Below are 27,898 nucleotides of genomic sequence, written 5' to 3'. Positions count from 1 at the left end.
AGTCAGGCCCAAGATGAAGGCCGCCACTTTTGTTGTTGGTCATTGCCATGGTAACTGGGGGCCACGAGGAGGTCCCAAGGCGTGTCTCCGTGCCAACTCCCCGCCCCGACCCCCCGCGCCCCCTCCTGTGGTCACAAACCGCTCCTTGGATCACGCTACTGTCCCCTTCTGCAACCCCCCGCCTCTTGCAGGAAGCTAGGGAGAGGTGGATGGGTGGATAGATCACAGGGGACGAGATAGGCACTGTGGGGATAGAGATGGAAAGAAAAGATAAAAAAAGAAATAAACAAAAAATAAGAAGCAAACGATGAAAAGATATAAGAAAGTAAAAAGAGGGAGAGGTGGGGAGGAAATAGGTACCGTGTAGATAGAGAAATAATGATGGCAAGGCGAATTATTAACGGGGGATAAATAATTGGGTACTGTGTAGATAGTTAGTGATAGGTAAGTTGAATTTTTAACGTAGGGATACAGAGCTACATTTTTTTCTTGTTATGACTGTGTTGGAAGACGAGTAATGAGGATGGAAGTTCAGGGGAGAAGGAAGAAAAGAAGACCGAGAAAGAGATTGATGGATTGTGTGGAGATAAGAAGACTTGAGAGAAAAGAAAAAAATCAATGACCAAAAGTACAAAAAAAAAAGACCACAATTATTAACGTGGGGATACAGAGCTACATCTTTTTGGTTATGACTGTGTAGGAAGACGAGTAATGAGGATGGAAGTTCAGGGGAGAAGGAAGAAAAGAAGACCGAGAAAGAGATTGATGGATTGTGTGGAGGAAGACTTGAGAGAAAAGAAAAAAAAATCATTGACCAAAAGTACACACACAAAAAAAAGGCCACAGTGGAAGAGGCTCATCCACAACAGCGACCCCATTTGATTGAGGATAATGATGGTAATTGGGGATAATAGTACTAAATGTATTATATGATTGGGCTACTGCAGAAAAAAAAGTCGAAGCAGTAATCGATTAGTTAGTCAGATTATAAATGGGGGAGGAAATAGTATCGGCAAAGTATATATTGTAGGGTGTGATGCTTTAGGACACATGCAATAGTAGATCTGCTTAGTCGAATTAGAAAGCTTGGAAAGTAGGATTGGATTAGCTTTTTCTGATATGTACGTGAGCTGAAAGTTACTGTAGAAAGATATTGAAAGTTTGGTTGGTTAGATTATTAATGAAAATATGTATGAAAATATATATGTATAGTAGATTTGCTTAGTCAAATTGGAAAGCTTGGAAAGTAGGATTGGATTAGCTTTCTCTGATGTATAGGAGACCCGAAAGTTACTGTAGAAAGATATTGAAAGTTTGGTTGGTTAGATTATTAATGAAAATATGTATGAAAATATATATGTAAAGTAGATTTGCTTCGTCAAATTGGAAAGCTTGGAAAGTAGAATTGGATTAGCTTTTTCTGATGTATACGAGATTCGAAAGTTACTGTAGAAAGATAGACAGTGAAAGCTTGATTGGTTAGATTGTAAATGAAAATATGTATGAAAATATATATGTATAGTAGATCTGCTTCGTCAAATTGGAAAGCTCGGAAAGTAGGATTGGTTTAACTTTTTATGATGTATTTATATGAAACCCGAATGTTACTGTAGAAAGATAGACAGTGAAAGCTTGGTTGGCTAGATTGTTAACGAAAATATGTATTGACTTATCATATTCTACTTGTGATGTATTTATTGAAGCATCCTCGAAAGAGCCACTTAATATAAAAACAGTATTGGCTTGCTTAGAGAGATAAAAAGCGAGGTGGAAATTTTGTGGTACGTGAATTTTGCTTATTATTCTGACCCAGCGAGATAAGAGACAAGTTAGGTGGATGTATATGCTCCTAAAAATACCGAAATAGTTGCGTTCTATAAAAGAGAAAAGGCAGACTAAAAGTAGTGGATAAAATCTTGCCAACTTTTTATGGGTCTTGCTTTCTAATCAGAGCCAGCGAACTAGAGAGCGGTCAGATGGGTGCATGGGTATAGTGTAGGCAAGCCGAAGCAGTTAGTGTATGAAGGTGGACAGTGGAGGGTTGGTTAGTGAGGCTAGAAATGAAGAAAATAGTTAGTTGTTTCTTATTGGTTCCTTCCATGTTTTTAGCGCCAGGGAGCTGATAGCGTTTGGATAGATGTATATGATAAAGACAATCCGAAATGGTTGCTGTATCAATGTAGACAGTGAATGGTTGGTTAGTCGGGCTGGAAATGAAGAAAAGAGTTAGTTGTTTCTTATTGGTCGCTTCCATGTATTTAGTGCCAGGGAGCTGATAGCGTTTGGATAGATGTATATATTATGATAGAGGCAATCCGAAATGGCGCTGTATCAAGGTAGACAGTGAAGGGTTGGTAACTCATGCTGGAAATGTAGAAAATAGTTAGTTGTTTCTTATTGGTCGCTTCCATGTATTTAGTGCCAGGGAGCTGATAGCGTTTGGATAGATGTATATATTATGATAGAGGCAATCCGAAATGGCGCTGTATCAAGGTAGACAATGAAGGGTTGGTAACTCATGCTGGAAATGTAGAAAATAGTTAGTTTCTTATTGGTTCCTTCCATGTATTTAGTGCCAATGAGCTGATAGCGTTTGGATAGATGTATATGATAAAGACAATCCGAAATGGTTGCTGTATCAATGTAGACAGTGAATGGTTGGTTAGTGAGGCTAGAAATGAAGAAAATAGTTAGTTGTTTCTTATTGGTTCCTTCCATGTTTTTAGCGCCAGGGAGCTGATAGCGTTTGGATAGATGTATATATTATGATAGAGGCAATCCGAAATGGCGCTGTATCAAGGTAGACAGGGAAGGGTTGGTAACTCATTTGGATAGATGTATATATTATGATAGAGGCAATCCGAAATGGCGCTGTATCAAGGTAGACAGGGAAGGGTTGGTTAGTCGGGCTAGAAATCAAGAAAATCGATGATCGGTGAACCAGATAACGTTTGGATAGATTTTTTTTATTTTTACAACAAAGGAGACAGCTCAAGGGCACAAAAAAGGAAACAATAATAAAAAAAAGCCCGCTACTCGCTGCTCCTAAAAAGAATCCAAGGAGGTGGCCGAAAGAGGGGTCGATGTATGTATTTGATATGGGAGAGAAATCCGAAATGGTTGGTATATATATCAAGGTAGACAGCTGAGGATTGATTGACAGTGGAAAAAGTGTTATAGTTTTTATAGTTCCTTTTTATTCAGTGACCGCGAATTTTAAAACGTTAGATAGAAGAGGAATATGCTGTAGTAAACCCGGAATAGCGTATCAAGGAAGAGTTGGTCAGTCAGGTAGAAATAAGGGAAAATAATATTTTTGCTGTGTTTATTCATGTGTAATTCATATTTTATTATCTTTTTTTATTCAGTCAGCGAGCGAGGCAGCCAGTCGTCGCGGTGTGCGTCTTCATTTGTTTGTTCACGAGCCTTGCCGTCTGCCGTTGTCATGACCTAACGAGCGGCTGTCACGGGCGGTGTTTTTCTCGTTATTCTGCTGCCATTTCCGCTGCTGCATGTGGCTGGTGGACAGGTCTGGTTACCTCAGCTGCTTGATTGCTGGCACCTTGTCCGTGGAGTGTTGGTTTAGAATTTAGATTTTAGTATTATTATTATTCGCATTCAGTAGTAGTAGTAGTAGTAGTAGTAGTAGTAGTAGTAGTAGTAGTGGTAGTAGTAGTAGTAGTAGTAGTAGTAGTAGTAGCAGTGGCAGTAGTAGCAGTTGTTGTTGAATCTCAGTAAACTCCAGAGCGTCTTAAGTCTGATCCATCGAAGTAACTGAGACGAAGCAGTGGGTTATAGAGAACAATACCGACACCACGAGATCAAATGAGCGTTTATTTGTCCCTCTAACTGGCCCATTGTATTGCCTGGGTGATGTGCGTGCTTGAAACAACACCAACAAACAATTCATCCACGAGAGACAACGATTTGCTCGAGTCTCTCCCATCCGAGGCTCAAAGGGCGAACGGAGCAGAGACGAGCACCTCCGCCACGCGCAGCTATAGCGTATGCTCCCAACTCAACCTTACCTGAGACCAGAAGTATTACATTTATGAGCTCGTAGTATTCGTATTAGTTATCCATTACAGAGGAAGACCAGCGACGAGTACGTATATGGATTTCGTGTATCGTGATCCGTCAATCCAACAAAGACCGGAAACACATGATTTTCGTAATAATGTAATCCGTCATCCCCAGCGGAGGACCATTGACATTATTATTTCGTTACTGATCCGTCATTCGATATCCAGTGATCGGCAGGGAGAGGGAGAGGACACGCGACGGGGAAGTAGAGCTTGGTGTGTGTGTGTGTGTGTGTGTGTGTGTGTGTTTGGTATTGAGCTGTCTGTCATGCACCTCCTCCCCCCTCCCCCCTCCTCCCCTACCTTCATAACCCCCTCGGGAACTAACTCTTTGCTACTGACGAGGAAAACACACACACGTAGTTGGCCTCCAGAAGATTATCGGCCACCTAATGAGCCGTCAGCCATGCACATCTACCCCCTCCCCCCCATCCCCATCCCCCACACAGTCCTCCCCCCCCCCACCCCCACCCCCCTCGGTATCTGACGCACGTATTTGGTATTGACGGGATAAATATACTCATACGTAGTTAGTTTAGGACTGTCGACCACCTCCTGAAAGACTGTGATAAGATTAGGGTAGAGAACTTTTGATAGAGAGGGTGGGCGGTTGTGGTCTAGCTGATGACGGTGTGTGTGTGTGTGTGTGGCTTTCATTGTCGTGTTGTGGTGTATAGTATATTGTGTGTGTGTGTATGTGTGTGTGCGCCCATCTGTGTGCCTGCCGTCCACCCTCCATTGGCCATGTGGTTTGGTGGTGACCGTAAGTGGAGCGTCTGACATAACGACACACACACACACACACACACACACACACACACACACACACACACACACATATGCAGGAGCGGGGGTTAGAGGGGGGGCGGTTGGAGGTAATTATGCACTCATTCTCGTTAAAGCAGAAAGCAGTGTGGTGGGGGGGTGGGGCTGCATAGTTTAGCGGCGGCGATGGCGGGGTCGTGGGAATCGTGTGGAGTCTTCGAATATTAAATGAATGGTTGAAACGGTGAAACAGCGACCGTGAATCTGCGTGGAGGTGCAAGGACCCGACCCATCACCCCACCCCTCCTATACCCGGACCCTATACCTTGCCCCTAGCCCCATCCAAAGACCTGCCCCGATCACCTCACCCCCTCTCCTGACCCTTGCTCCTGCCCCGACCCCCGCGCTGGGTACGTGTATTCTGCCGCCGGTCGGGGTCCACAGGCAAAAACAAGACGTTCTCGCAGGAGCTCTTGGCGGTCAGTTTTCTCGGCTGGTCCACTCGAGGGTATAGCCAGTGATTGCCGGGATGATCGGGCCGCGGGTGTAACCTTTGCTCGGCCCGGCGCGGGGAAAAACGTCTGGTGATGCCACTCGCCGGGGGACACAGCGCAAGTGATTTTTTCTCCTCTCTTAGCTATTACTTTGATTACATGCACGGGATGAGGCGTGCAATTTCTTTTCCTCTGATGGGGCGTGACCTGTAACTGTGCCTCGGCTCGGCTCGGCTTGGTTCGGAGGAGAGACTGAAGGAATAACGGGATCAAGTGTTATATTTTCTTTAATAGTCGAATATGACCCCTAATTGTACATCTGTTTAGCTTAGTCGGAAGAGCGAAAAAGTTGGAAAGTTTTTTTAGTCGGCGCAACATCTGTGGTCATATGCCGGAAAGAGACAAGGGGAAGGAATTATAGAAGGTAACAGATCCCAGGAGACGGGACACAACCCCCGATAGATAGCTTGGTCGGAAGAGCGAAGCAGATTAAATAAATGCCGTAGGATCATGTGTCGTCGCCCCATGAGTTTCCGCCTTCTGGGAGTGACGCGGCTCCAGCCCTCCCGCCGCTCCTCTCATCCTACTCATATTCTCACTGTCATGTTGCCGTTGATTTCCCGTGGACTCCATTATGGGCGGCGCAGTGTGTTGCCGCCGCCCTGGGTGAGGCCGTTCCCACGAGGGAGGAGTGCCCAAACCTGCCCCGCGGGACGCCCATTAGGTGCGCATCAAAGAGGTAATGGGCAGCCGTAAACCCCGGCGGCCTGTTATCCGGCGAGAGGCGCGTCGTTACTGCGGCCACACTTTATGGTGGAGTTTATTAAGGGTTGTGTGGCGCGGCGCCGCACGCTGCATAGCCGACAAACAGCGGGCGATTAGCGCTGGTTAATTGCGCTCACCCACCTGGCGGAGGACGACTCGGCTCACTAGGCTCAGCTCACCTCGCCTTGCCCTCGCCATCTTCCTGGAATACTATTAATACTTCCTTATATTTTGTTTTATCTTCCTCGGTCATATCTTTGGAGTTATTAGCTGTCTCCAGGAATGACTGGTTGTGTCTCTCTCTCTCTCTCTCTCTCTCTCTCTCTCTCTCTCTCTCTCTCTCTCTCTCTCTCTCTCTCTCTCTCTCTCTCTCTCTCGTAATTGACGTCTTGAGGGTTGGTTGGTTGGGTGGGTGGGTCGGGGAAGCATGTCTTAGGTTGCCAGGTGTATTTCCTCCTCCCTATCGCGTGTACATGCTCAGATTACATACGGGAAGACTGACACTGCAGGGAGCTAGGAGGAGGGGAGGAGAGGGAGGGAGGGCGGCGGCGGCAGGTGGCTAGGGAGGGAGAGAGAGAGAGAGAGAGGAGAATGAGGGAGGAGAGGAAAGAATGATAGGCTTCGTGTGTACTCTGCTAGGTATGTCCGTTGTTGTGTTGCCCTTTTGTATGTTAAATTGTACGCTAGTCTGGTAATTCATTTTTATTATTATTTTTATTTATTTATTTATTATTTTGTTTTGTGTGTGTTGGTTTGGAAAGTTTTCTCGGCTCGGACGGATTGAATACAGAGGAAAAAGTTGGAAAGTTTCGTTTCGTCGGCGCAACATCTGTGGTCATATGCCTGAATACAGAGGAAATGGAGATGAAGGGAGAGAGATACAGATGTGTGTGTGTGTGTGTGTGTGTGTGTGTGTGTGTGTGTGTGTGTGTGTGTCCCTTTCCCCCACTACAAAATTGAAAGCACCAGATAGGGAGGGAGTTTTTTTTTTCAGAGTTTGTAGACATCGAAGGGCGTTTTTTTTTCTATTTTACACACACACACACACACACACACACACACACACACACACACACACACACACACACACACACACACTTCATCAGCCATGCTCACCCACCGGGCATTCCACACACGCGACATCACTGGAGTAAACAAAACGATTGGGAGTGAATAAGTTCGTTCTGGTGGAAGAGAGAGAGAGGGAGAGGGAGGGAGGGAGAAATGGATAGCTGGATGTATGGGTGACTGGTTGTGCTTTGTATTGTCTGACTGGGGAGGTGAGGAGCTAGGGAGGAGGTGTACATAAAGGCTGTGTGTGTGTATGTGTGTGTGTGTTTATTTATGCGTATGTATATATATTGATAAGGAAGTGAGAGAGAGGAGAAAGAGAGAGAGGTGGAGGATGTTCTAAGCGGCAAACACGAACATCACCAGTACCAACAAGTCCGGCATAGCGTGGAGGAAGAAGAGTGAACAAGCCACATATACACAAACATCAAACACGTATAAAACACAAACCTCACCAACAGTAGTAACTAACAACAATCCCGGCATAGCGTGTAGCAAGAAGAGTGAACAAGCTGCGTAAACCTTCGCCTTAATAACGTGTGCGGAACATGTAAATAGTTGTCTCGATCCACGGAATCCCAGGTGGCGGGCGGTCTCTTTGATGACGGGCGAGAGAGAGAGAGAGAGAGAGAGAGAGAGAGAGAGAGAGAGAGAGAGAGAGAGAGAGAGAGAGAGAGAGAGAGAGAGAGCAAACAACAACAACAAAAAAACTATCTCTTAGGGCCATATTACTAAACACTCCGTCGCCCAAGTACTCATATTTGACAAGGCTTTCGTAGGAGTTGTGGGCATTTCCAGGAGTAGTTTTATGACCCTGGTGGTAGTCTGGCCCTTCTTCTGTACCGTGAACCTAAAGAAACACTCATTAGAACCCGATTGATCCCCTCTTTTGACCTTTAGAAATACTGATGTGAGAAGCGAAAGTGTACCGACCTTAACTTCGTCCTCCCTCATTCATTCATTGATCGCGGGACCCATCAAGCAGAAGCAGTAGCAAGTAGTAGTAGTAGTAGTAGTAGTAGTAGTAGTAGTAGTAGTGTCTTGGGGCCAAACTATCAATGCTTTCATCCGAGTCGACCATTGAGCATTCTAAAGCTTCGCCGCGGATGGACATGCCGGTGGGAATCAAGCGAGTGCGTCGAGTGAGCGGTGTCGTTTTATGTTGGGTGGAGTGTCCCTGGTGTGTGTGTGTGTGTGTGTGTGTGTGTGTGAGGCATGCGGAGGAGGCGGTGCTCGGGGTGGGATACTGATTCTGAAGGCCACTGGTGCTCTTGACTGTAGCAAGTATAGTGGTATATATTTATGATCATGTCCAGCCTGCTCAGTCATTCCCTCTGCAACAATTTTCCCACGTCTTGTTCAGCGAGACGTTGGCCGAAGATGAAATTGTCGGGCGATACATTTCCAGCGACTTAATTTTTGTTTTGTGCTCTACTGTCTTCACGAATGGTGATCAAGCCATATCGCATTTTTTATCATGTTTTGTGTGCATAAAGTTCACCTCCAAGGCAGCCAATTAATCTCTTATCTTGTGATAGGATCTGTGACATTTCAGTGATGTCACTCAGTTGACGTGACTTGCACGAGGATGGCGCAGTGAGTGTGTGTAGAATCATTCTCAAGTGCTCTGCTGAAACATGAAACCGTTAAACACCTGCTGAAAGTGTGTTGTGCTTGTGATTTAAAGATTGGAAATTTATATATTCGCTGCCATCGTAGACAAGAAGAAAAGAAAAGAAGGAAATAACCGAGATTGTGTGGTGCTGGAGAGACTGGTGGTGTGTGAGGCGGGTACGGTGAGTGTCAAGGGAGTGCGTGACCGTCCTGCCACCTCCACCACCGTCGCCGCCGCCGCCTCCGTCACGCTGCTGCTGCTGCTGCTGTCTGGTAGTATGGCCGTCACTTAGCGGGGCCGCGGCCGCACAGCCACAGACATGTATGCCTACGCCGGGGCCTACTCTGGGGCGTACATGGGCGTGGGGTCTGGGGTGGGCGGGCTGTCCGGGGGCAGCATGACAGCACCAGCGGCCCATCACCAGGTGCTGGCTACGCCCACGCCCATACCAGCAGCAGCAGCAGCCGCCGCCGCCCACACCATGACCACCACCCTGCCCCCCACCACGGTTAAGCGGAGGTAAGTGTATTTCAACGAGGAGGCAGGGAGGAGCAGTTTGTTGATATCATCCTCACAACGAAAAGTGGCTGAGTTTTGAGTATATAGGTCTTGGCTCACATCATAGAAGAACAACACCTTTGTTGAGTTCGTTGCCTTCTGTGTTGTGGTGGTGTGTCAGGGAGCTGTCGGTGATGTGCAGGCAGGCAGACAGGGTTGGTGCTACCTTACACCGCACACCTGTAGCCGTAACGAATCGTGTCCAGTCATGTCATTCAAAACAAGCGATGTGACCAGCTTGCAGACACCTCGGGGACCATAGCTGGCGGGGGAGGTGCATGGGGGAGGAGACAGGAGGATAACGCCGCGCCATCCCTCCCGCCGCTTCCTCCTGACACCGGCATGGCGCAGCGGGAGCACTCCGCCCACAGCGAGGGTGGAGCACCGGCTTTTTACGGCCTATTAAGAGGAAGTGGTAGTCAACCGGTAGCAGCAGGGGGGGCAGGGAAGCATGGCAGTATTGTTTTATTAATGAGCCTCGTGGAGTTTTATCTTTCAGTGAGTGGCACCTCGTCGCTCATTGGTATTCTCGCCTATTTGTTCTCTTTATGACATCTTGGCGCTCTACACACATCGCCCGGCCTCCCAACCATCGCGTTAAGTCGCTCACAGCCAGCAGAACCACTTAAAACTAGACTTACCGAGCTCCGACACTGGTTTATAATGGCGAGGGACGAACTGAGGGAGGAGGAATGTTATAACAGATAGACAGCCCCGGTGTTGATCCTCCACCCGCGGCCCCCTGACCAGTGAGTGACCACCAGTGTTTGCCTTCCCGTCCGCGGCGACTCGCTGTTTTGTACAAGTATGGGTGTGCGTGCTCCACCGATCAGCGGGTGTTTGTTCAGCGGGACATGTGTTATTTGGTGCTCAGGGATGAAGCGGACTTGTTTAGTGGTCAATCAAGGAAGTGATAGGCTGTTTGCTTGGGGGCGGCCGGCCGTGGCGAGTAACTGAGTCTCTCCTTCCTTCCTTCCCGGTGCGGGGCTACATGTTTCTTCTAATCCTCGCGCTACAGAAATTTGAAACATTTGATGATCATAATTACACACAAAAGGTTCCTTATAGTAATATTAGTGGAACCTGATCAGCCTTTTTTATACGCCGAAAAAATTTAAACCAACTCTAGCCTTGACATCAACTAAAGAGAACATTTTATAAGAACATAAGAACGTAAGGAGTCTGCAAGAGGCCGTTGCATAGTGCTCAGAAGGGGATATTTGTTATTATGAAATACAATATTGAAATAGTGTTGTAAGACGACAAAATAGAACTTCCAGAGGGAAACTTCATAATTTGAGTCATGATTTAGTGTGAATGTAAGGAAAGGTCATATATTGTGGACACGCCAGTCGAAAAGGAAATGCTAGCTTTCTTCGTTGTATACAATGATGGTCTTGATTTTTTTTTCTGAAGTAAATGACCCAGCCCTTTTTCTACAGTAAAGGAATCAGCTCAAGAGAAAAAAAATAAAATAAATAGAACTGAGTTGCCAGAAGAGAGGTCCAATTCCATATGAAGAGGTGTCTTGATACCCCCCTCATTTAATCTTTCTAGTAATGAATTCTCAGTAAGACATGTGATTTTGGCGATTGGATTATTTTGCCTGCTCTAATTTCCTTGTATAGAAATCACCAGCGCTAGCACACGGCGACAAGATAAGAACGTCATTTCGTAAGAGGAAAGACGCCATGCTATATACACTTCTATTTAGGGGCAGTAGATGGACGGTAGGACGTTCGGCAGAGAGAGGAAGGAGTACTGGAGTAGGAGCGGTGGTGTATGCGGGGAGTTTTTACAAGACTGCTACTCTGAGCCTCTGCGGGAGTGGAGTGTGTGTGAGGTAGTTTGACGGACAGAAGAAGGGACTGTGAATAGCGGTAAGGGAGTAGGCGGTCGGTGGAGGAGTAGGCGCATGGGGGAGTTATCACGTTGTTGCTACAGGGAGTCTGCGGGAGTGTTTGTTCTGGCGTAGGGAGTGGAGTATGTGTGAGATAGTCTTGTGGGGGGAAGAAGGGAGTAGTGGGGTAGGTAGGGGAGTAGGTGGGGAGTTATTACATGGTTTGCTACAGTGAGTCTCTGGGGGAGTGTTTGTTCTGGCGTAGGGAGTGTGTGCCGTAGTTAGCAGAGTGTGGGGCCGGGAGTGAGTGGAGGGCCGGTGTGTGTGTGTGTCTTCACGCGCTGCTGCTCGGCCGAGTCCAGGACAACAAAGGTTAAGCAGCCCATTGGAAGGTGAGGGAAGGAGGGAAAGAGGGAGGAAGGTTAAGAAAGGGAGAGATAAAGAGTAGGATGGAAGGTTAGATACATGGAGAAATGTCAAGAAAGGAAGAAAAATGGGGAGGGAAGCAAAGAAAGAGGGAAGGGTAAGAAAGGGGAGAGATAAAGAGTAGGATAGAAGGTTAGATAGATTGAGGAAGGCCAAGAAAGGAAGAGAAATATGGAGGGAAGCAGATAGAATGAAGGAAAGAAGAGGGAGAGAAGATTAAGAAAAGGAGATAAAATAGTAAGGAGAAAGACTAAGAAAGGGAAGAAAAGGAAGGAGAGATGTGATGAAAGGGAACAAAGAGGGAATGAAGAAAGGGGTGTGTGGGAAGAAGCGGAGAGATAAAAGTGGAATGGAAGATTGGATAGGTAGAGAAAAGCTAAAGATAGGAAATGAAGGATATGAATGAGAGAAACAAAGAGGGGATGAAGAAAGGGGAGTGTGGGAAGAAACGGAGAGATAAAAGTGGAATGGAAGATTGGATAGGTAGAGAAATACTAACGAATGAAAATGAAGGATGTGAGAGAGAGAAGCAAAGAGGGGATGAAGATGGTTGAGATGATGTAAGATATTTCACTTCCTTGGTGTGTAGCACGTTTCCAGGGAGGGATGGGAGGTTAAGGAAGGCTAAGGAGGAGGGAAGGAGAGTTAAATGGAAGATGAGTAAAGGGAGGCGAGAAAAGCAGAAGGAAGGAAGGAGGACTGTGGAAGAGTCTTTGTAATTGTTGGTATATACGTAACACTTTTCAAGACTTTTGTTTTCTTTTCCTTCTAATTCTGTTCTTGCGTGTTGATCAGAGTTGCCGCAACCTCTTCCCCTCTCCTCCCTCCTTCCTCCTCCTTCCTCCTCCTCCTCCTCCTCCTGTGCCCCCATCGTCCTTCCCAGGTCATCGACACACCTGCTCGCTGGCTGGCTGGCTGGCTGGCTGGCTGTGGTTGGTCACTCAGCGTGCTCCTCTTCTCCCTTGCTCCGTCTCGCCTCTTACAAGCGATCCTCTCCCATGCATGGAAGGAAACACCAACTTTCTTTCTCCGGCAGCCTGGCTTGTGCTTGCCTCTGGACGAAAAAATACTCGAAGATCAGGTCTGGGGGTCGTTCTTCTCTCCGTCAGGGCATCACTCGGTAGTCTTTTGTGGCATGTTTTGTGAGTCTTGGGTGTTGCTGGATGGTCAACTGAACCTCATACCTCAGCAGGGGCGCCGTCCGTGATCAGCGCTCAGAGGGGTTACTGATCCAAGGAGTCCCTCATGAGCCAGTTGACCATTCCCAGCCGGCGCCGAGCAACCAAAAATAGGCAACATTACTCCAGATGTCTGTCAATCATCCCTTTTGTTAGCGACCTTCTTCCGTCATGGGGAGAACCGGTGTGTGTGTGTGGGGCGGCAGCCTGAGCCAAGGAGGAGGATGTAGTAAGAGCGCCTAAGAAAATGATGAATAAAAGAACAATAGAGTATAAAACAAAGTTGCCAGGTTCTCTTACTCAGCCTCTTATATTTACCGACTTCCGACCCAAAAACTTTCTCGTGGACCCCAATTAGGAGATTCACTTATAATTATCGTTAAAATAGTTAATTCCTGATGTTTCTTGGCAATAGTTAGGTGTCAGAAACCGGTAAATATGGTCTGAGTACGACAATCTGGCAACGGTGGTATAAAATGAATAGATAAATGTAAATGAATATGATAAGTAAATCCGCGTGGGGCCGGCCATCAGTGCTCATCAAGAAAGCCTGCTGGCGTTATGGGTTTACTGATAAAAAAAATAACAGTAAAAAAATAAGGTGGAAACCGGAAAGAAAGTGTCAACAGTCACCAGACGGACGACCAACTTAACCTTTCAACGCCATCACGACAATATTGAAAGAAAAAGAGAGAGAGAGAGAGAGAGAGAGAGAGAGAGAGAGAGAGAGAGAGAGAGAGAGAGAGAGAGAGAGAGAGAGAGAGAGAGAGAGAGAGAGAGAGAATAAAATAAAGGAAGAAAAGAAAGAAAAGAAAATCTCAGTAACAAAAAAGAAGTGAAGGAAAAATTAGAAGGACGAGAGAGAGAGAGAGAGAGAGAGAGAGAGAGAGAGAGAGAGAGAGAGAGAGAGAGAGAGAGAGAGAGAGAGAGAGAGAGAGAGAGAGAGAGAGAGCTCTATTATTCTTTCATGTAGGTATGTAGAGTCGTTAAAAGACACACACACACACTAATATTGCTGTACAAACCACCTGCATGACCAATTGACCATCCCCCCCTCACACACACACACACACACACACACACACCTGGCGGACTAAGGCGGTGTGGCGGCAGGTGCTCGAACACAACTAGGGTGCTTCGGCCCCTCAGGTGAGCAGGTGAAACACGGTAATGAGTAGTTAATGTTGAACCCGCTGACGTGTGAGTGCCAGGGAGGAGGAGCAGGAGGAAGAGGTAGAGGAGGAGAAGGAGGGAGAAGAAAAATAGGAAAAGAAGAAAAAGTTAAAGAAGACGGAAGGAAGGAAGGAAGGAACAGAAAAGAATAAACCAATTAAAGGAGACAAATTTATGAACAAGATGGAAAAATGAAAGAAGGAAGGAGGAGGAAAAAAAAATAGGAGGAGGAGGAAGAGCAATAATAACGACTGATATGAATCGAAGAAAGTGTAGAAAGTGGAAACAAGCTTGATAAAAGGATGAAGAGAAAAAAAAGGTAAAGGAAGGAAGATTAAAATAGGAGGAGGAGGAGGAGGAGGAGGAGGAATCGATTGCAGCAGGTAGAGTAGGGCGTCTGTCTGTCTGTCAGTCTGTCAATCATCGCGTGCAAGACAGAACGACTACCTGTCTCCACCTTTCCCTTTCTCCCTTCCCTCCCTTTCCTCCACCTGTCACTCTCCTCTTCTTTATTACCCAGGCTCTCTTTCTTTCTTTCTTTCTTTTTCCAGCTCCTTTCTCTCCTTAATCATCTCTTCCTTTCCTCTTTCCTTCCTCTTCCTGTTGCTCTCCTATTTTTTTTATTACTCAGACTCCTCTTTCTTTCTTTCTCCGGCTCCTTTCTCCTTAATCATCTCTTCCTTTCCTCTTTCCTTCCTCTTCCTGTTGCTCTCCTGGTTTTTTTATTACTCAGACTCCTCTTTCTTTCTTTCTCCGGCTCCTCTCCCTTCTTAATCCTCTTCTCTTCCCATCTCTTCCTTTCCTCTTTCCTTCCTCTTCCTGTTACTCTCCTGTTTTTTATTACCCAGACTATTCTTTTTCTCCTTTCCCAACTCCTCTTCCTCCTTAATTTTCTTCCCATCCTTTCCTTCCTCTGCCTGTCACTCTTCTGTTCGTTATTACCCAGACTCCTCTTTCTCTCCTTTCCCAGCTCCTCTTCTTCCTTAATCCTCTCTTCATCTCTTCTTTTCCTCTTCCCTCGTTTGCCCTTCGAATAATTGGATTTTAGCTCGTCCTTCTATTTTTTCTTCTACTTTTTTGTTACTCAGATTTTTTTTTTTCTTCCCTTATTTTCTTCTACCAGTTTTCCTTTCTTCTGTTCTTTCTACTCTTATTTCCTTTTCTACTTTACTCTATGTCATTGTCTCCTTGCTGGCTCTTCTTCGTTCATTTTATTATATTTTCTTGTCTACCTTTCTACTTTCTATCTATGTCCTTCCTTGTTAGCCCTTCTTCGTTCGCTCTACTCTATTTTCTTTTCTAACTTCTTCTCTATCTCCCTTTCTACTCCCGTGTTAACTGTTCTTCATCTGTTATTTTTCTTTGTTGCTGTTCTCTATCAATCATACTCTCTTAACTCCTCTTCCGTAATCCGTCTACATATCCCTTTTCTTCCTCCTTCCTCTCCCATCTCCCATCTTCATAGTCATTTTTTTTTATACACTTTCATTATCACGATTTTCCTATAGCTCCTCCTCTTCCTTGATCCCTCCACACGTCATCCTTCTGAACATCCCTTCTTTCAGTGTCCATCAAGGCAGCGGATTTAGCTTCGTGGACGTCCCTTTTCTCATATCTTTCGTGTTACCCAAAATTTTATCTATTATTTCCCTCTTTTTGTCTGTCTTTTATTTATTTTATTTTTCCCTTCTTTCTTTCTTAACTCTAATGAATTGGATTTAGCTTTGTGGGGTACCTTTTGTCTCATCTCTTTCGCATTACACAAATTTTGATTGATTTTCCTCTTTTTGTCTTTATCTTTCATTAGTTTTCTTCTTCCCTTCCTTCTTTCTCTTCCTCAAGGCATATAATTTAGCTAACTGGTCGTTCTTTCTGTTGTATCGTTTTTTATCCACATTTTCCTTTATTCTTTTCCTTGATTTCCTCTTCCATTTCTTCTCTCCTTCCCTCTTTCTCTACTTCAAGGAATAGGATATAACTTTGTGGGCGTCCTTTCTGTTACATCTTTTCCTTATTACTTAGATATTCCTTGGTTTGTTTGTTTTCCTCTGCTATCATCCTCTTCCTCTCTTGTTTTTATCGGGTGGAAAATGATATTAAGTCCCATGCTCGTCGCTTTCCCCAGTTTTCTTTTTACTGTTCTTTTTTTTATATAAGCTTCTTCATCCCTCTTCCATTCCCCTCCCTTCTGTCTGTCCCTCAAATAACAGGACTTTCACTCTCCTCTACTTTTCTTTATTACCTGGATTTTCATAACTCCTCTTTCCTTCCTGTCTTCTAATCCCCTATCTTCCCCCTCTCCTTCTTCCTCCCATTATTATCCTCTTTGACTCCCCTTCCATTCTCTCGTTTCTTCTTCTTTTTATCCGGTTTCTGTGGGCGTCGATTTCCTTAAATTTCCATATATTATTTTGCTCTCTTCCTGGTTCCGTCTCACATCTATTTTCCTCGTTTTATTTATCACAGAGTTCCCCCAGGGCAGTCATTACCCCGCCCCTGTTTTCTTTTTCCTCGTTACTTCCTTATTCTTCCCTTTTAATTCCCTCGATGTTTTCCTTGTCTACGTCGCTACATTCTTACATCCTGCTCCTAAGTTCTTGTTTGCCCGTTGCTCATTTACTCGTATCCTTAATTTCTCTCACCCCATCAGTCTTCCTATGTTTCTTTTTTCCTTGTTAGTTCCTTCCTCTTGGCGTTGGATTCCTTACCCCACTTGCGTTTCCTTGGTGTCTGTCGGCGGCATGAATTTAACGTCAATAAGCCTTTGGAGTGCTAAGCAACGCTCTGACAGCCGTTCGTTGCGATCTCCGTGACCGCAGGATTCACGTGTCAGATTGTGGAGCAGTGCGTGTGTTCGCCCCGCCGCCCCTCCCGCCACGCTTGGGGCTAATTGTTGTGGTGCGGCGCGGGGGGCGGCTGTGGGGGGCGGGGTGAGGGCAGCCAGGTAGCACGGTGGAAGAGGGTGTAGACTTCTCAATGAGGCGTGTGTTAGTTCCCTGTCGTTGTGTTTATTATAACCATGGAGTGTGAGTATACTCTTGTAATATTGATGCTCACCGGGGCTCGAATTTAGCTCCACAATAAATGATCGTATTGCCCTGTATGTTTTTGCCCCTATATTTATTGAGAGGATACTGATGCGATAATGATGAGCGTAGGGAGACCACTTCTAAAGCCCCGAGTCGTGCGGGGGGTCGCTGTGCCGCCACTCGGAGGGGTTGGGACTACCGTGTGCCGGCCAGCGACCCCCACGACGGCGGCCCTGCCCGGGAGAGCCCTCAGCCCCTTTACGGCCGGCGTCAGCATGATGGATTCGGGGTCCCGGCGAGATGTGGCCAGCGGTTAGCGTGCAGAGGAGGATCGATCCGAGGTGTGGTCCCTCCGGCGGCCCCTGCACACACACGCGGCTGTACTGGTGTGCATGTCTCGTGTGTTCACTGTATCATTGGTCGCCGCACCTTTCTTTGTTCAACACAGCTGCACAAACTTGTAGTGTTGTAAATTGGCACATAATTGCACTCTTAAGTCTTCGCCTCACTGTTAGTTGTTTTTGTGTCACGCCTCCGGGACTTGGTTTGCTGTGGCCCTGCTGCCGCCACCCCCGCGTTGCAGGCCCCCGGCGGCAGAAAAAAAAGGCCCGCCCCGCCCCGCTCGTAAAGTCTCCATAAAAAAGCGCTTAAAACTCAAGTTGATATGCATGAATGAATACAAATAAAGTTGCACAGCAGGGGCCTTGAAATACGGATTCACGACGTAGACGCACGGAAGTGACGTATTTACAAATACATGAATAAAGCAATTGTTTAAAACAAAGGTACTTGCGTAAACTCTTGGGTTAAGGATATATTTGTGGGTGGGTGAAAACGTGTCAGTCATCAGGTAGCCGCCCACCCTTTTATGGTTAGACTTTGTGCAATAAAGTACAAATGTTTCCTGCGAAATTATTTTCCTCCACACACACACGCTGCAGTATCAACGAGATGACGGATTATAACCGAAATATCTTCAGAATCTAAGCATAGCGTGCATCTTTTATTTACGAAGTTGCTGTTATATGGTAAAATAACTTTGTTTACTCACTAAAATACCTGGTATTGGTTCATATCGAGCCGAAACACTGATGTCATTCTACTATTTTCTTGGTTAATATTTCACCTTACTCTTATCACCCTATTCATTGTGATATATTACTTCAACATCCCTATTCCTCCTCCTCGTCTTCTCATCTTTATAATCGGTCTTTATTAAGTCACCGTAGGACAAAAACACATTCCGTGTCCTGGTTATTTCCTTTTAATCCATCTCGCCAAGCCCGTATATTCGGTGACATCCAATCCAAAATGACAATTAGTCATATGCCAGCACGTCCTTGTAACGCACTTACTAGATATTTCCTCTCTGCCGTGTGTGTGTGTGTGTGCGTGTGTGTCGGGAGTGGTAGTGGGGTTCCCAAGAGTCGTCTCATTAGTCCGGAACTGAAGCAGCGTTGGCCATCGCGGGGAGGGCGTGGCTGTGAGACCAAGCTGTTGCACTCCCCGCCACACCCCACCCCAGCCCACCCCTCCTCCCTCTCCCCACCCTTCTCCGGCATCATGTAAGCAGCTTGGTAACTCGCTGAATAATCATTTACATAATACGAGGGATTAGCCTTCGCCACCGCTGGCAGTTAAGAAGACACCCGCCCTATTTTCGCCTTGTTAAGCCTGATTAGCGCATGATTCGCCATAATCTTGGTCTCAACGTTATGATTTCCAGCCGCGCCCCTGCTCCTGGTGGTCCGGTGGTGGTGGCGGCGTGGCGGTGCGTGCGTGGGAGGAGGAGGAGACCCTTGGCACAGCAGCGGTTGTATTTTATGACAGCGGACAGTTTTCGCCAGCTCCCTTCCAATTAGGTGGTCATAACGATAAATTGGAGCGTACTTGCAAGGCCTTACGTAAACTGTGCAAGGAATGACCGAGGTGGATTACAGTGTGTCTGCGCCGCCAGTTATAGGCTCTAACTCGCCTGCTCTTGCCTCGTTAAGCTGAGAACCGCCACGGAATCTACGAGGGCGTTGGCTTGGCTTGTGTGTGTGTGTGTGTGTGTGTGTGTGTGTGTGTGTGTGTGTGTGTGTGTGTGTGTGGTGAGGTTGGTTACTTACTGGAAGGAAGCGAGAATGAAGCCATGCAGACAAATCCCTCTGGTACACGTGAATGCCTGACCGCCTGCCTGCTTGCTTGCACTCCAGGTTATTTATGTTTTAATTTTCCTCCTGAACCACACGCCGGCTTTTGACTTTGATACCTAATTGGAGGAGTGTTTGAGGTGAAGGGTTTGTGGGCTGGTGTAATTTGGAGCCTTTGTTATCGGGGTAAGGGGGGGCGGGGGGGTTAGGGGGGTCCGTGGCATTCATTCCCTGGGCTAGTCACGGGTTGCCCCCATCCTCTTCCTCCTCCACGCACGCCACCGACACCCGCGCCTTCCTGATTATGCGGTTTAGTTGTCTAGTTGGATGAGTCTTCCACCTTGCGTCTGTATTAAGGACTCGAGAGGTCACTTCCTTCGGCTTCATTTCTTCCTTCATATATTTCTTCCGTTTTTCCCTCACCTCCCTCCCTTCTCCTTTCATTCCTTCCCTTTTCTCGCTATTCTATTTTTTTCCTTTCTTCTCTTTTCTCGTTATTCTATTTTTTCCTTTCTTTCCTTTTCCTTTCTCGCTATTCTCCTATTTTTTTTCTTCCCTCCCTCTTCTTTTTTTTCTTCCTTCTTCAGTTTTTCCTTCCTTCCGTTTTCCTTTTTATCTTTTCTTTTGGCCTTTCCTCTTTCCATTTCGCCTTTTTTTTTTACCCTTCTGTGTTTCCTACCATTCCATCTTAGCTTCGTTCCTTCTTTCCTTCCTTTTTTTCCTTCCTTCCTTTCCTTCTTTCTTTCTTTCTTTCTTTCTTTCTTTCTTTCTTTCTTTCTTTCTCTCTCTCTTCCTAGCTTCCTCGTTGACACAGTGATGACACTTCCCACGCCTCGAGCTCAAGAAAGCCTTGTTCTCCGTGCCCTCCAGTTCACACCCTTTGTCAGCCCGTCAGCCGCTCCCTCAGTCCCTCCTGCAATTAGTCAGTGTCGTAACCTTTGTTTAGTTCCTTGCTTGCCGTTGTAAATGAACACTAATGGCAGACTATTACGCTGGTAGACGCTGCAGCCGCAAGTACTTTTAAGCTTCCGAGAGGCAAATCAGTATCTGTGTCAGGAACCGAGTCGCAGGAGCACCAAAGAGCATGGGTGAGGTTGTGGCGGTAAATGTCGGGAAGTTGTAATGGTAGCGTGGAAGCTTCTGGCCATTATCAAATTAGCCGGAGCATGAGGACAAATGGCCTGTCGCCCTCCACTAGCCTGCTGCTTCTGCTTCTGCTGTTGCTTCTACAGCTACCACTACCGCCTCACCCTCCGCTTTCCCTGTGCCGCCCGCGTTCTGGGCTCGCCTCCAACACGCCCCGCAGTGATCACTACACCTGGCAGGGACTGTTATTAAGGCATGAGTGGGCAGGTGGGGCTCCTTGTATGTCCGCGGGTGGCGAGGTGATGGGTATGCAGAGCAGGTGTGTCGACTAACGGGGCGGCCAGGTAGACCCATGACGAAAGTCCCCCGTCCTGTGACCCAGAGACACACACGGACCCAAGACTACCCCCATACATGTGTACAGCATCCCATACAAGAATATACAGCCCATCTAGTGTGCCAAGCTGACCCTAATACTTGTTCACACTGATTATCTAGAGTGCCTTGCTAACCCCATACAAACATTCATAGCTCATCTAGAGTGCCAAGTTGCCCCCACACACTTGTACTCACAGCCCATCTAGAGTGCCAAGCTGGCCCTAATACTTGTTCACACTGATTATCTAGAGTGCCTTGCTAACCCCATACAAACATACATAGCTCATCTAGAGTGCCTTGCTAACCCCATACAAACATACATAGCTCATCTCGAGTGCCAAACTGCCCCCAAACACTTGTACTCACAGCCTATCTAGAATGCCAAGCTGACCCCCATACAGGCATACACAACCCATCTAGCGTGCCTTACTAATCCCTTACATGTATGCACAGCCCATTTAGAGTGCCAGGCTGCCCCTTCACCCCCTTTAAATATACACAAACCCCATTTAGAGTGCTTGGCTTATCACTAAATAGACAACACCGCAGTTTCAGCAATTAAGTAGGAAGAAAGTTTTCACCCACAAACACTGAAGAAGGATAATTACCTTCTCTTCCTTAGGCCCTTCCATCCGGCCCTCATTTTCGTGTAATTATATAATAGATTAGCCCCTGGTTCTCTTCCTCCACATACCACAAGGGGAAATAAGTAATAAAGGATAAAAAGAATTAATTCCGGAAAATGTTTTAAGAGTCTCGACTTAATTTACGTCCTTGTTGTGGCATTGATGTGCTGATGAGGTGGCGGGACGGTCACTCACCCACACATACGAGGCGTGGGAGAGCTGCACCACCACCACCACCACCACCTCTTAACTTTCTAGGCGGCCTGGTTACTGGTGTTTATACGAGAGGGGGAGGAAGGGACAGGGCAGGGCAGGGTGGCACTTCCTAGACCGTCAAGCTAGCACATCCTTAGCTTGCCATTTCCCTTGCTCCCATGCCCACACCATTAACTTGCCCCTCCCCCTTAGCTTGGCCTTCTCTCGTCTTCCCTCTTCCTCCCCTTCTCACACCCTTAGCTGACCATTCTCCTCCCTTTCACCTCCTTACTTCCCTCTCTACAACTCCAGCCCTATAGCTATCTCCTTCCTTATTTCTCTTACCCTTTAATCATCTGCTCTCTCCCCCTCTTAGACCCACACCATTAGCCGCCCCCTCCCTCCCTCCGTCTCTTTCTCCCCTTATCCTATCTCCCCACGACACCTTTCAACATAGCCACACATGACACTAACTGGCAAGCTCTGTCTATCTGGATCCTCAAAGCCAGCGCCGAACCCTTTGATTTTACCGTACAGCCGACGACACCGAACACGAACCGTAGTAAACCTAAACCCAAACCTGAACTCTCTTTCTTAATTGGGAAATCGCGCGGTATCGAAGTGGATATGTGTACTACGAACCGGTTAGATGCTGAAGACAAACAATCTATTGAAGTGAAGCGGGAAACCTGTTTTTTTTTCTTTCCTTTTTTCTTCTTTGCTGTGGGGGGTGAGGTTGGGTGCATGGGGTTAGGAGTTTACGAAGAACAGAACAATAAATAACTTGGAGGCTTATTCTCTCATGCGTGGAGGTTACAACTGGGGTTTGGAGTTACCGCGAAGTTAAGGCGTTAGGAATCCCTCGTGTGTTGTTTGTTTGTTATTTTATGAAGGTGAAGTTGGAGTGTACGAGTATAGATGGCGCTCTTGTACCCCGCGGAGAGAGAGAGAGAGAAGAGAGAGAAGAGAGAGAAGAGAGAGAAGAGAGAGAGAGAGAGAGAGAGAGAGAGAGAGAGAGAGAGAGAGAGAGAGAGGAAGGAAGGAAGGTGGTGGTGCTGCTGACCCTTTGTGTGTGTGTGTGTGTGTGTGTGTGTGTGTATGTACATGGAAGGGGTGTGTGTGGGTTGGAGTTTAGGGTGATAATGTGCACCACCTCCATATTTGGTTGTTCTCGTGACTACCTGTCGAGAGAGAGAGAGAGAGAGAGAGAGAGAGAGAGAGAGAGATTGCGTGATAGTAATTAGCTTTAGAGGCAGGACAGGAGAAATTGACTAGTTTGATCATGTTCATAGTAGTCTCTCTCTCTCTCTCTCTCTCTCTCTCTCTCTCTTCGCCAGTCTTTTGAACAGCTATACATTCCTCCTCCTCCTCCTCCTCCTCCTCCTCCTTTTCCTCCACTGTCGCAAGTCAGATATTTTGAAGTAATTTTTCTTCTAGAGTAATCCTGAATAAAGGACACCATCTGTATTTGGTTTGAAAATACTCTTAACCTTACCATAAATGTCTCAAGCGGCATAATTCTTCTGCAGTAGAAAAAAAAAATATAGTTCATTTGAGAAAAAAATAAATATAAATATGTCCGTTGTAGAAAAAAAAAATCAATTGTTTCTGTCGCTACATTCGTTTGCTTTGTAGATTCCGACGTTTTCAATGTAACAAACGACTTTTCTCCTTGCAAAGTGGAGGTAGAGAGTAGAGAAGGGCGATGCCGTGGAGTAGAAGTATCAACAACAACAACAACAACAACAGCAAAAGCAACAACAACAACAACAACAACAACAACAACAACAACAACAACAACAGCATTAGGAAGAGGACTAGGTGGTGCGCGTTCGTGCCCCCAAAAATGGCCCATAAATCCTCAGCCGCCTCCTGCTAATGATGTTAGGCCGCCAGACTACCTGTGACGGATTTCTCAGGTGCCCAGATTTGCCCGAGGGAGGAAGGGAGGAATGGATGTGTAGAAGAAAATATATATGAAGAAAGAAAACAAGCCAACGAGGAAAGAAAAAGAAGGAATGAAAGAAGAAAGAAAATAGTAGAAGGAAGAAAGGAAGGCGAGTAGTTGATTTAGAGGTTAGCGACAAAGAATGAAGGAAGGAAGGAAGGCTAGGTGGATGAATGGATGACTTAATTAAGGGATAGAAAGAAGGAGAGGCGGTGGATGATGGATGGATAGATGGGAGGATGGAAGAAAGAATGGATGGATGGAAATAGACAGTCATGATAAAGTACTATTCACTTGTGTTTGTTTATCCTTAATGAAGATGATAGTGACAATTTTTATTTGCGTGTGTTTACTCAGAGTGAATTGGGGACTGTTGAGTATAGGGATAAACATAGCGGCGATGTTTTGGTTGGCACAATTAACAATAATGACAAGTCTTTAACCCAGTAGCAGCGATGGGCCAAATTTGTGGCTTTACCGTGTAGCAGCGACGGGCCAAATTATGAAATGGTAGGGTGATTTTGAATGCCACAGTCCACTAGTGCGTCAAGTAACTTCATGGCAATTTATGTATTCAGGGACCACGTCTTAAGTCTCACATACACGGCGGGAAGGCCACTCAGTCCATCAGGTACACCTTAGTCACCACCTCACATGCAATCAACAGACCTCGCTATAATGAAAAGGTGAAAAGCCAGTCCTTATTTGAGTTCATGTTAGTCTGATTATGCAGCAGGAAATTGTTTTGGTGTTAGGCAGAATGATCAGTCTCGTTGTGGGGGCGTTCTTAACACGGAAAGGTTTTGGGTCGTATTATAAGACATTTCCCCGTCCAAGAACACATATTTGACAAGGCTTTCGTAGGAGTTGTGGGGATTTCCAGTAGTAGTTTTATGACCCTGGTGGTAGTTTGACCCTTCTTCTGTATCGTGAACCTAAGGAAACACTCATTAGAACCCGACTTACCCACTCTTTGACCTTTAGATATAGTTGATGTGAGAAGCGAAAGTGTCTTCTAATATCAACCCAATTGATGTCCGGCAGACTCGAGGGAAAAGGGAAGACACGTAAAAAATGTAATGTTTGCTATTCTAGACATGTTTTTCTTATTATTGTGAGTGATGGCAGAAGCAAAGAATGAAGCTTCGGTTTATAGTAGTTTTGAGAAGGAAAAAAGAGTAGAAGCATTTGTTTACATTGTTCTTTAGTTTTCTCGTATTTTCTGAAGCTCCGGTTTATTGTAAAGGAAAAGTTGTATATTGTTCTTTTTTTTTTTTTTTTTTTGAAAAAACAATAAAAGACAAAAACTTATTGGAAAAAAAAAAATAGAGGTTTCTGTTTTCTGCTGTATACCTTTGCGCTCTTCATCTTATTTTGATTGGAGTGGGTCAGGCTGGGCTAGGGCAGGGGTGAGGGGCGCAGACACAGCCTTTCGTGAGCCACACCCTTCCAAAGCACGATGGGCGGTGGGTGGGTGGGTGGGTGATGGGTGGGCCGGGTGACCTGCTTCCGTGGAGTGCATTTAGTTGTTCGCCTTGACACACATCCCGGCGGTGGGCGAGGCAGGAAACAAGTGGACACACGCCTCCTGGTGGGGCTCCTGGCTCGCTGGCTGGCCACGACTCACGCCTCTGCTCTTTGTTGGTCGTGCCGGGCCTTGGTTTATACCTGCTTGCACACCTGTAGCTCTCTCTTGGGCAGGGGGGGGGGGGGTATATTTGTCTTTGTTTATCTATCTGTCTTTACATCCGCCCCCTATTTATCTCTTATCTATCCATTCATCCATTCTATCCTTCTCACACTCTTAACATCCGCCCGCCTATTTATCTCATCTATTTTTCATCCATTCTATCTTTCTCACACTCTTCACATCCGCCCGTCTATTTATCTCATCTATTTTTCATCCATTCTATCTTTCTCACACTCTTTACATCCGCCCGTCTATTTATCTCATCTATTTTTCATCCATTCTATCTTTCTCACACTCTTAACATCCGCCCGCCTATTTATCTCTTATCTATCCATTCATCCATTCTATCTTTCTCACTCTGTACAATCGGCCGCCTATTTATCTCTTTTCCCTCCATCTATTCTATACTTCTAACTCTCTTTCCATGCGTCCACCGTCTATTTATCTCCATCTATTCAAATGTTTAGCTATCCCGTCAGTCTCGTTTAGGCACAGCGGTCCAAGTACATTTATAGGTAAGGATGCTGGCCGTGGTTTCCGTTACATGTATCTCTCTCTAGCCTTCATTTTTTACACCTAACTTATTTTTACAACACTGCGCTAATACTCCACCCTCCCTCCCTTCGTCTTATCGCTCAGTTCTGTTCCACCTTCGTCCTTTGCCTTTCATCTCAAGCACTCACACTTGTCATCCCTCTTGCATCACCCACGCCCCTCACTCTCTCCACACGCACTCACAGCATAGAACCGTGTGTGTGTAACCTCGCCATTCATTCCCGCGAAGAAGAAAACCTTGCAACAACATCAGGAGCACTTGGCAACTCGCAGCTTCACTTCTTGCGCCCCTCCTCAACACCAGTAGCCTCTGCCACACCCTTCCACGCTCGTCACGATCGTATCACAAAAGACGCCACGAGTGGGTATCTCTAGATCGTGCTTTAGGGCCGAGCAGACAACGCGTTACAAGCAGGGGAAAAAAGTGTGTTATGGTGTGTTGATTGGGGCTCAGAAGGAGGGGGAGGGAGGGAGGGATGGAGAGTTGCATTAGTGATTGTGTATGAGGGCAGGCAGGAGCAGCGCAGAATGGGGGGAGTCTTAAGTGTAATCCTTATCCTTCAGCTCCTTCAAGTCCATCTCGATTAAGACCTAATGGTGAAGGGTATTGCGTCGCCGCCTTCTATACCTCAGAGCCAAGGAGAGTTTGCCCAACTTGATCACTAACGCCATGTTGCTACCAAAAGAGCCTCGTGGAATTATAATTAATGCTGATACAATATTTTTTTTTTTTTTTTTTTTTTTTTTTGTGTGTGTGTGTGTGTGTGTGTGCCGTAGGTGTCGCCAGGAGCATAATAAAAGCTTGAATTCAGCGCGGGCTTGGTAACAACATGGCGCTTGTTATGGAGTTGGCCAGACGTTCCTGTTCTATGGCGCTGTTATACCCCCGTGCATGATGTCCTTGAGCCCTAATTTCTCCTCTCCCCGGCTCTCTCTCTTTGTTTCTCTTCTCTCTTTCCTTCTTATCTCCTGCTCTGTTTCTTCGTCTCTTCTCATTTCTCCTCCCGCCGCCTCAGCTGTCTTCACCTCACCGCCTCAACTCGCCTCCCCGTCATTCACCTTCTCCATTATCGCAGCTGTTAAGACCTGGGTGTGAGGCGGGGTGCACTTCGCTTTAAGGTAACTGGGACACGTCGTTGGTGAATGGTAATCCGGGTTAAGGAGCGCGGGCTGACTCCAAGCGCTTGTTTTTTCGTTGGTGTTTGGTGGCGCTGCCTTGCTCGGCTGTGCAAGAAACCCGCACCTTCACGGGGCTGGAGGAGCCTCGAGGTATTACGGGGGCTTCGTGGTGCAGTGGTTAGCACACTCGGCTCACAACCAAGAGAGCCCGGGTTCGATTCCCGGGCGGAGTGGAAAAATTTGGGCGGCTTTTCCGATACCCTACGCCCCTGTCCACCCAGCAGTGAATGGGTACCAAGTATTAATCGGGGGTTGTGTCCCTTCTCCTGGGGTCTGTTCCCTTCTCCTATAATTCCTTCCCCTTCTGTCTCTCTCCGGCATATGACCACAGATGTTGCACCGACTAAACGAAACTTTCCAAACCTCGAGGTATTACACACAGACCTCTGAGTTACAAGTGCCCGCCCGAGCCCCGCCATACTACAGTTCCGCTCTACGTGACCGCAACAAGAGCGGCGGGCGGCGGCGGGCCACTCAGCGGTTCAACCCAAGCAGCGCATCATTCATTCATTCATCGCACAGCTACAAAAACTTACCCTCTGAGCACCCTCGTTCTCGCCCACTCCAGGCCTTGGGACCACTGTAGCAGGTCACAAATTAGCAAGAAACGCACAGAAAAAAGTCCTGGAACACTGATGATATACGGGTATATTCCTTTAAAAATCATTCGTTTATTTTATGGTGGTGGTGGCAGGTGGTAAATGTTCAAGCCATACATTAAAAAAGACGGAACTCTGATATTTTAAGGTGATATTTCAGTTTAATCTTGTTTATTTGACTTTTTTTCGTGGTGAAAGTTGTGGGATGAGACGTCTTAAGGGCGAGGCGTAAAGGCTGAGCGGCGCCCATATTCCGGCATCGTCCAGGTTAATCTGGTCCCCCTGTACAGCCTCACGTTCAGGGCCAGGTGTCAGGTATGCGCGGGAAAGGGCGTCCCGTCACCTGGCAGGCCCAAGAGCGGGAAGGTGGACGAAGGTGGACCAGTGCATGGGCCTGTGACTATTATTAGCTCACGGAAAAGAAGAAAGGTGTTAATGTATGTTAAGATTTGAGACATATTGATGATTAAAGTGTTCATAGTGTATAACGTCAACGCCTCAGTAACATACC

General features: G+C 46.5%; 1 protein-coding gene and 1 long non-coding RNA gene across 17 annotated transcripts in view; both read left to right on the top strand.

Moving 5' to 3' along the window:
* The window catches only part of LOC127006664 (aryl hydrocarbon receptor nuclear translocator homolog), a 136,473-nt gene that overhangs the window by 49,932 nt on the left and 58,643 nt on the right, over nt 1-27,898 (top strand). For 12 of the 16 annotated variants that reach the window (XM_050876854.1, XM_050876928.1, XM_050876845.1 and 9 more), the window contains exon 2: nt 8,716-9,311. The exons of the other annotated variants lie outside the window; for them this stretch is intronic. In XM_050876854.1, the coding sequence (XP_050732811.1) occupies nt 9,112-9,311 (200 nt within the window). In that variant the 5' untranslated portion in view covers nt 8,716-9,111. The remainder of the gene's footprint in view (nt 1-8,715; nt 9,312-27,898) is intronic. 16 annotated transcript variants of the gene reach the window in all.
* LOC127006724 (uncharacterized) lies at nt 2,674-6,352 on the top strand. Its single transcript, XR_007759715.1, has 2 exons — nt 2,674-2,800; nt 2,882-6,352. It is a non-coding gene; the product is annotated as an uncharacterized LOC127006724 (long non-coding RNA).

Source organism: Eriocheir sinensis, chromosome 3 (genome assembly GCF_024679095.1).
Source record: "Eriocheir sinensis breed Jianghai 21 chromosome 3, ASM2467909v1, whole genome shotgun sequence".
Taxonomy (NCBI): domain Eukaryota; kingdom Metazoa; phylum Arthropoda; class Malacostraca; order Decapoda; family Varunidae; genus Eriocheir; species Eriocheir sinensis.
This window is presented reverse-complemented; position numbering and strand designations above follow the sequence as displayed.